The following is an 8919-nucleotide window of genomic DNA, read 5'->3' on the forward strand; positions in this document are numbered from 1 at the left end:
TGACGTGCTGCTGCTGCCGCCGAAGCGCGGCAAAGTGGGCAAGCAGCTGGGCCGCAACCGCATCGTGTGCCGCGTGGTGGAGATCAAGCGGCCCTTTGGCGTGACCATGTACCGGCTGCGGAGCGGAGCTGGAGTGGTGGAGGGTATGCATCAGGCCAGCAGGCTATCTAAGGCGCCACCCAGCCTGGCCAGCGAGCTGACCTTCAGCGGCACGGCGCAGCGAGGAGTGCCTGTGGTGTCTCTCAATGTGGCGATGGCGGCGCAGCCCGGCGGCGGCAAGGCAGCCGTGCGCTGCGGCTGCCGCGGCGCCTGCACCCGGAACTGCAGCTGCAAGAAGAATGGTGCGCGGTGTGGGCGGCACTGTGGCTGTATAACCGGTAAGGGTGGCAATTGCAAGAACCATTGAAGAAGTGTGCCTTGTACGCTTTGCCGTCTCCGCTGAAAGGTGCTGCCGCCTGTGGCGGCTTCATATTTCCTGTTCATTTCTGTTGTTCGGTCTCTCTGTTCGTGTTGGTTGGCTTGTAAGAGTTGTATTTCTGACGCTAGAGAGGTGAGATGACAGCGGGAGCGTTGAAGCGTGCATGCCATCACGTGTGCAAGCAGCCCCGCTCCGCCCCGCTCAACCCTCAAACATGGCTCTATGGGGTCAGTTCACGTATGGGAGGGGAGCGCCGCGCGGGCTGCCAGGAGCGAGCGGGGGCGGGGGTTGCCCAATCGGGAGGGTGCCACATCAGGGGGCAACACATCCAAGAAATGCCCAAGAAATGCCACAAATGCAAATCCATCTTGCTCTTCTCTAAACAAAAGTCGCCATCAGTTCGGGGCATCAGGCCCAGAGGCCAGGCCAGGGTAGGGGAGGAGGCGAGGAGGAGCAGCAGCAACGATGGCCGCTATCCCGCCCGTTGCCCAGGGCGCCGCCGACTGTCTTTTGAAGAAGGTCCTTACTCACCGGGAATTTGATAGCCATGTCACCGAGGTGGGCTCATTTTTCGGTGGCACAAGCCAGGCAGCTTTTCTGTGGCAAAACCTGGCAGCGTGTCGAGGGAGGGGAAACCAACCGACGCCCTGGCCTGCAGATCACCTTCCCGGCGCCCGTCGTGGTTACCGCCGCCCGGTGCGGAGCAGTCCCGTCGAGCGCCGCCGGGCACCAGCAGACGCTGCTGCTGCTGTTTGCCCAGGATGCGGGAGCACCTGCGTCTGCACGCTTTCTGCAGCTGTGCCCCGGGTTTGAGCAGCCGCAGAGCGGGACAAGAGTGGTGCAGCTGCAGGTGGGCTCTCGCTAGTCATTCCGCTGCAGCAGGGTGCCATGGCTTGCCCGTTTGCCTGCTGCTGATGCCGTCACGCCCTCTGTTGCTGCTAATGCCGTCATGAGTTGCCACGGCATTGCCTGCGCCAGCCCATTCCCTGCACTATTGGCAGCAGGGGCACTGACCCCGCGCATTGCCTTGCAGCCTTGTGCAACTACGCGCGTGCTGCTGCGCGGCTGGTATCAGACGGTGCCATTGTCGCTATACGGCTACCCACTGGAGACGGCGATGAGCGCTTCGCCCCCCCTCCCCCAGCGCCGCCTGACTCTGGCAGCTGCGCTACAGTGGCTCCAGCGGCAGCAGCAGAGGGAGTTGGTGGTGGCACAAGCAAACGCTGCATGCTGGCGGCATGCGCCGCTGCAACCAGCGGTTGCAGCAGTGCTGTCCCAGCTCGTGGCGTACTGGGAAGTGGTGGGCACCTCGGAGCGCCTCATGGCACTCACCCCGCCGCCCACCACGCTATTCGAAACTGCGGCCACTGTGGCCGACTCGGTGTGCGCGCAGCTGGTGGCTGGCAAGTTTGGGCTTGAGCCAGTGCCGCTGGCGGCTGCGCCAGAGTCGCAGCAGCAGCCGCCACAGCAGCAGCAAGCCAAAGAGCCGGATGGGGGCCACGCGGCAATGGCAGATGCTGCAGAGTCTGATGCAGCAGGGAAGGATGTTGAAGGCCAGCTGCAGCCTGCAGTGGCAGCTGCTGCATCCAGCACTACCGTAGCAGCAGCTTCGCAGCACAGTGATAACCTGCTGGATGCAGCGGCAGACTTGGTGCTGGGGTGGTGTGGCATGCTTGGCGCAGGCGCTGCAGGGCGCACCAGTGCGGCAGTGCGTTGCAGCATGGTCGGTCTGGCAGCAGCAGTGCTGTTGTGCAGCTGCGGTACAGGCGCGCGGCGGATGGTGGCACGGTGGGGTGTGGTGCTGCTGGACGATGTGATGACGATGCCGGCGGTGCGCATGCTTGAAATCCATTTACAATTGCAATTGGCTCCTCGTTCGCTTTTGTGTTCTGCTCCAGCCGGCTCACGTTCACCTGTCTACTCTCTGACCACTGGCCTGCAGGCGCCTCCCTCTTTCATTCGCTATTCGGCCACCGCCTGTCTGTTGATTACTCGTTGCTGTGGCACATTGGGTGCTGCTGCCCTGCTGGGGCTTTGGAGACCAAGGCATGGCATCGTCTGGCAGTTGTCGCCACCGTCTCCTGAGCAGCAGCAGCTGGCAGCACTGGCATGTGCCGTAACTACTCAGGTGACGGGCACAGAATTGGTTGCTCCTGCGGGTGAGGCAGACTTGGAGCAGCACCCGTATTCATCACACTCGGAGGGGGAGGATGCCGAGGGACATGGACAGGGGGCGCGCCACACAGGGCAGCAGGGAGCAGCTGAACAGCATGACCTGCTGCATCAGCAGTGGCAGCAGGAACAGCGGCAGCGAGAGGGCGAAGAACTGCTGTATGGCGATAGCGGAAGCGATAGCGGTAATGGCGGTGGGCGTGGCTTTGAAGGTGGGCCGGCCTGCGCTTGCTGGAGCCTATGCAGCACCCCTGCTGTTGTTTTGCGTTCAACACACTGCTCCTCTTCCTTCGAGTTTAGCTACCAATGTGTGGTGCAACTTGTTCACCCATTGCTGTCTCCTTGCGCTGTGGCTGCTCTCCAGAGAATGCTGATGGTGTGCCACACGAGCTAGGGGGCTGTGCGGCAGGGCAGGCAGAGCAGCAGCCAGCAGAGTACGTGCAGGAGATTGCTGTTGCCGGCACAATCGAGCATCCTAACGATTCGCTACACCAAGAGCAGACAGACATGGAGGCAGCAGCTTTGGCGCAAGCCGCAGACATGGAGGCAGAGGAGTTTGGTGGCGATGTATATGCTGATGCAGCGACTCAGCAGCAGCAAGAACATGTGGACATCGTGCAGCTTAGTGCTGCTCCAGAGGCCCAGCCTCTGCCTGCATCGCAGCCTGGCCCAGCATCCAATTCTGAGGAGGATGACCTGTATGGCGGTTTGGACCTGGGGCTAGGTGCCACCATCCCACAAATCGATGGTGCGGCGGACTCGCCGCCCCGGCGGCGTCACAGCCGAGGCGCAGACCCTGACGAGCGCTGGGAGATGGGTGGCGCTGATGGCAAAGGTGTGAAAGCCAGACAGCCGCCAGCCAGTTTCAGGCCGGCACCTGCACTGCCTTGACCTTGGGTAGCTTGGTCTGTTGTGGGCTGCTGCATTGATCTGGGGACAGGGAAACATTCCATTGTGGGTATTGTGCTGCGGTAATTTGGGAATGCTGTGTGATATTGCTTGCTCATTTATTCCTCGCTCACTGTTGACACATACAGATGGCAAGGAGTGCAAGCGCCGCCGAAAAGACCGTGACGAGCGTAGCACCGAGCGGGATGCGAAGCGGCGCAAGGACAAGGACAACAGGTGTGGTGCCGACTTTGACTGCAGCTCACCTAAACAACCGAGGGCTGAGACAGTTCGCTGTTGAGCCAGGGCACTTGGGGGGGCAGGTGGCATTGGCTGCTGTTTGGCAAGGGCTGCCAGCAAGTTGCTTGCTGCAGGCTTGACAACAAGCAGTCTCGAGAGCGGCGTGGCAGGTGGTCAAGGGGCACGGAGCATGGGGGCAGGATAGATGATGTGGGGCACATCATCGACAGGTGGGTCTCGGCAACACTGGGGCATTGCCGTTGCTCGTTAATGTACCTGAGTGTTTTTCGTTTGCCTTTCATTGATCTGAAACTGTTGTTGTGTTCCAGGGAGCCCGAATGGGCCTTGGGGCGGGCTGAGCGTCAACGCCACAAAGCTGAGGAGGAGCAACGACAGCGGGATGCAGTGAAGCGACGGCGGCGCCGCCAAGAGGCAGATGACCAACTGCGTCGCAGGCGGCAGCAGGAAGAAGAGGAGCGTTGGAGGCAGCAGCTTGAAGATGATGAGCAGCGGCGCCGGTATCAAGAGCAGCAGCGGCGGCTGGAACAGGACCAGCGGCAGTTAGAGCAGGTGGAGCAACAGCGGCAGCAGCAGCGTGGCGAAGAGAAGCGGCGGCTGGAGCAACAGCGGGAGAAGGAGAAGCGGCAGTTCGAGCAGCGGCAGCAGGAAGAGGAGCAGCGGCGACAAAAGCGGGAGCGCTTTCCACTCGCTGAGCCTAATATGCGTGTGCGGCAGCATATGGAGCCTGAAGGCATGCAGACACGCACCAACCAAGGTCCCAGCCGGGAGCAGCCTGCGCGGGAGCTGTCGAGGGCGGAGCGCAGCGCCATGGCTGGCCCCACTCCCCCGGGGCCTTCACAGGAGCAGCAGCAGCGCATGCGCCAGCAGAACGCTGGAGCCGCAGCCCCGCTCGATGAGGCGGAGAAGTGGGACCTCTATGAGCAGCAGCAGCGGTGGCGCATGATGAATTACTGGCACTGTAAGCGTGCTCAACTGACCTGCTGCTGCGCGAGCTCGTATGTCTGCCAGCACGTGGAGTGCAGGCATTCTCGTCCATGTCCGTGTCCCTTTGTTCTCACGCCGCACTCAAACATGTAGTGTGACCACCTGCTGCAGTGAAGGAGAGTGCCTACGGGGGCTGTGCCCAGCACATGGCTCGGCACCTGCTCGAGGATGTGCAGCCGCAGCGACTGACCCTAGTGGTGCGCCAGTTGCTGCACCTGTTGCGTGCACACGAGGCCGCAGCCACTTTCGAGTCGGCTGCAGAGAAGCTGGTCACGGCACACCAGCGGCAGCGGCCACCTGCATCACCTGAGATCAGTCTGCTGGTTGCGGACTGCTGCAGCAGCCTGCAGCAGCTTGCCAAACTGCTGGCAAAGCCGCTGCCGTTAAGCAATACAAACAACGGCAGGCGAGGGCTGCATCCTGCCACTGTCGACCCACCGTCTTCCCTGTTCGAGGCGATTAGCAGTCGGCGCTTGCTGTCACTCCTAGCGGCTGTGTTGCATGTGCCCATGGCACACCGTTCAGTGCTGGAGAAGCAACAGCTGCCGACACCGTCTGCAGCGGCGCAGCAGGCAGTGGTTGTTGAGGAGGCGTTGCAGCAGCAGCTGGCAGCGGGTGCCAAGTCGCTGCTGGCAGTGCTGGCCAGCAGCCGTAACGGTTGGCACATGCTGCTGAGCGATGCGGCTGTTTTGGAGCAGCTGCTGCTTGCGATCGACCCAGGCTGTTTGGCGGCAGAGTGTCCTAACGAGGGCGCCTCCATGCTGCAGCACCTGCTCATTGCGGAGGCTGCTGTGGTGCAGCTGTGCAGCAGCAACCTGGAGACGGAGGCGGCCGAGGTAGCGGCAGAGACAGCAGCGTCACTGCTGCACGATTGTGGGGCCAGCGGGCGGCGGGCACTTGTGCAGGTGCTAGCATTGCAGTCGGAGGTTGCGGTACCGCGCCTCTTGCTCATGCTGCACCTGCACTGCACACTTCTGCGTGCAGCTAGCAGCACCACGGCTAGTGGCACGATTGGCCTGGATGGCTCAACAGCTGCCCTTCAGCAGCAAGATGGGCTGGACTTTGATTTGCTGTTGGCGTCGGCGAGCGCCTGCATGCATGCACCCCAGCTGGTGCTGGCGTTGGCCACTGCCACGCACGCAAACCTGCTGGGCTGCTGGCAACAGCATGCGGTGGCTCTGCAGTTAGCGGCATCGACAGAGCTAAGCGAGCTGGAGGCGCTGCAGGCAGATGCAACGGCGTCGGTTGCAGGGTTGGGTGCCACCAAGTCGGCGCTGGCCAGCCTGAAGGGCGCGACGGCAGCGGTGCTGGCGCTGCAACAGCAGTGCAGCATCTCCGCATTATTCACCTATCTGGGGGCGGAGCTGCCAGCATTTGGGGTCCCACCTGCGGTAGCAACCGCTGAAGAGGACAGTGGCAGCGGCGTGCAGGCCCCTGCTGGCACAGTGTGCACTGTGCATTGGACAGCAGTGGAGGCGCTATTTTGGTGAGAGCAGTGCTAGCAACAACAGTGAATGGTGCTGCTGATTCAAGGTAGTGAAATACTAGAACGCCTGTCTCTGCCCCATGCAGTGACCCGGAAAAGCTGGCGTGCTGCGAGCAGCGCCTGCGACTGCTTGCGTCCATGCTTTGGTCCCCCAGCTCTGCCGGGCGTGCTACTGCCTATGCCGCCGATACGGAGGGCGCGCTGTTTGTGCTGCTGCGGGCCGTCCTCACCGGTGCTGAGCTCGCTGAGGCGTCAGCTGCTGACAGCAGCTGGCAGGTGCGTCATGAGATGAGTGCATACAAGGCCTTGGACTGCCCAAAGGTCAGGAAGGTTGCTTAACAGCAAGGGTGGTTACTCTGCTGCATGCAGGTGCTGGCAGGGCACTCCATCGATGTTGGTGAAGCTGCTGCTTGCCGTCGTCGAGCGCTGAGCTTCCTTGCAAGCGCAGCTGCGGCTATGAGCTGCCTCTTGCAGCATCTTCGGGGGTGAGCACTGCCTGGGGGCATTGTTTTGCCTGTGTGCTATCATTCAGAAGGCTGGTGTGTGTTTGCTACTTCCATCACCCAGTTCGCGCTTTTGCCATTGCTGCACCCGCTGTTCTGCCTGCCCCTGTCCATTGCCTGCTGGCCCTACCCAACGCCCCGCCTGCTCATTCACACTGCGCAGATCCTCGTGTCCCGTTAAGAGCAATAGCCTGCTCGTCGGCCTGCTGCGTGCTCATGCGGCACTGTGCTGCCAAGAGGAGAGCCTGGCGTGCATGCTTGGGAGCACAGAAGGGGAGGGGGGCGCAGGCCCTGCATCACAGGCGGGGACGACGGGCATGGAGGCAGCCCTTGCTGCGCGCTACCATCTCGCCAGCTGCTTACGATGCTACGTCGAAGCTGCGCAGCCCTGGCAGGCAAGCTAACATCGATGCCGAACCGACGAGCCTTGTTGTGCTGCATTGCCAGGAGCTGACGGATACTCCCTGATCCTGGCTTGCCTGTGCTGTGCAGCCCCTGCTGTTGCAGCAAGTGTTTTGGGGCACTCCAGCGGCAGGACTGGAGACTGGCCAGGTCACGGTGCAGGTGGGTGGAGTTGCAGAGGTTCTTGCATGCCTGTTTTTAGGAGGGAGATGGTTTGTTTCTCATGTTGCCAGCATGCACAACAGCAGCACCCATGATGCTGATGTGTGCGTGTGTCCCTTGGCTGCCCTCCTGCTGCAGACGCCTGCTGAAATGTTTGCTACAGCGTGCCTGCTGGGTGATCTCTTCCCAGCTGAGTGGCCTACAGCAGGGAGCAAAGCCACCCAGGTCTGCACCCCTGCAGCTCGGTTGCTGTTGTTGTGGCGGGTCAGTTGGCAGATGCCTTTGTCCACCTGTGCAGGCCGTTTACACTCAAGATACAATTACCAACTGGGCACTACCACCTTGCCCGCAGGCCCCCCCCTCGGACCGCAAGTACCGCGCGGCCCTGGCTACCGCCATCGAGCCCTGTAGGGCCTCCTTCCGCCATCTCATTGCTGCAGCACTGACCAGTGAAAGCCGACTGCTGCGTGCGGCAGTGGTGCGGGTTCTTGCACGTGCTTCAGGTGGGGTGGGGAGTCGGGTCGGTCGGTGTGTTGGCCATCAACATTCCCGATGGCGCGCTCCCCTCCAGTGCTTTGTCTTTTCTGCTTAACCAATCCCCCTGGAGCCCATGGAATGCCACATCCTGCATCGTCCATTTCCTGCTGCAGGCCTGGGAGGTGGCATGGGCCCATTTCTAGTACAACCGCTGCTGGAGGAGCTGCAAACAGTGGCGGAGTCACCCGCCCCGCTACATGATGGGCGCAGGCTGCTGGAGGTATGTGCCCAATGGCCTGCACCCACGCTCCTTGACTGTAGCGTGGTGCATCACAGTAGTTGACAGAGACGGGCAGGCGTCGCACTGCACTGCTGAGCCAGTCCCTTGGCACAGGACCAGTGCATGTGCCAGCATCAATGTGGCCTGCGCTTCCTGCCTGCTGCCGCTCCCCATGGTTCTCACACCGCTTCGCACCTGCTGCCGGGCACCAGGTGATTGTCCCGCTAGTGTACCGTCCCGCCATCAAGTCTGCCATGCTGGCGGCCCCCTTCACCTCCACCCTGGCACAAATGCTAGGTGCGCCTGGCGCAGGCAGGACACAGCTGTTACGCTCAGCAGCGCAAGAAGAAGCCCTGCAATTCATGTGCAACACTAGGGCAACATATAAATCTCCGAATGTGGTCTCTCAACCTCTGCCCCTCCCCGCGCCTCCGCTGCTGCAGGTGTAATGACAGGCAAGCTGTCGTCGCCGGATGAGAGCAGCGAAGCGCTTCACGTGTGCACCATGGCCATGGAGGCAGTTGTGGTCCTGTTCAACCACGAGGTATGCCGGTGTTCAGTTGGTTGGGGCGCATCGCTCTGCGGCAGCCAAGATCTGCTTTTTCTTGCCCCGCCGCTTGCTGTGCGATTGTGCCTGCAGGTGTGCCTCAACCCGCTGGCCTCGAAGGAACAGCGGCAGCTACATGACATGCCGCCAGTAGCAGAGGTGCGCTGCTGCTCTGTGACACGTGGGAGCAGGCCAGGCTCCTGCTGCAGGACAAAGGGAATTCGAACTGCGCGATGCAATTCCCGTGATGTGCAGGCAGTCCCCATGGCACGGGCGCTGTTGGAGCTCCTTCCTGGCATGGCCTCGATCACCATGATCGCTCACCACGTGCTACGCCTG

The 8919-nt window shown here is 61.8% G+C and overlaps 1 protein-coding gene across 1 annotated transcript in view; it reads left to right on the forward strand.

Annotated features, from left to right (window-relative positions):
• The window catches only part of CHLNCDRAFT_57694 (hypothetical protein), a gene marked incomplete at its 5' end in the record, with an annotated part of 13231 nt that overhangs the window by 2208 nt on the left and 2104 nt on the right, over positions 1-8919 (forward strand). Inside the window, 14 exons of the mRNA XM_005848327.1 lie at positions 26-341; positions 1126-1268; positions 1452-2249; positions 3254-3425; positions 3628-3715; positions 4048-4697; positions 5285-6209; positions 6365-6485; positions 7205-7276; positions 7629-7779; positions 7927-8033; positions 8246-8330; positions 8477-8577; positions 8674-8739. Of these exons, the coding sequence (XP_005848389.1) occupies positions 26-341; positions 1126-1268; positions 1452-2249; positions 3254-3425; positions 3628-3715; positions 4048-4697; positions 5285-6209; positions 6365-6485; positions 7205-7276; positions 7629-7779; positions 7927-8033; positions 8246-8330; positions 8477-8577; positions 8674-8739 (3795 nt within the window). The remainder of the gene's footprint in view (positions 1-25; positions 342-1125; positions 1269-1451; positions 2250-3253; positions 3426-3627; positions 3716-4047; positions 4698-5284; positions 6210-6364; positions 6486-7204; positions 7277-7628; positions 7780-7926; positions 8034-8245; positions 8331-8476; positions 8578-8673; positions 8740-8919) is intronic.

The sequence above is a fragment of the Chlorella variabilis genome (genome assembly GCF_000147415.1).
Source record: "Chlorella variabilis unplaced genomic scaffold CHLNCscaffold_8, whole genome shotgun sequence".
NCBI lineage: Eukaryota > Viridiplantae > Chlorophyta > Trebouxiophyceae > Chlorellales > Chlorellaceae > Chlorella > Chlorella variabilis.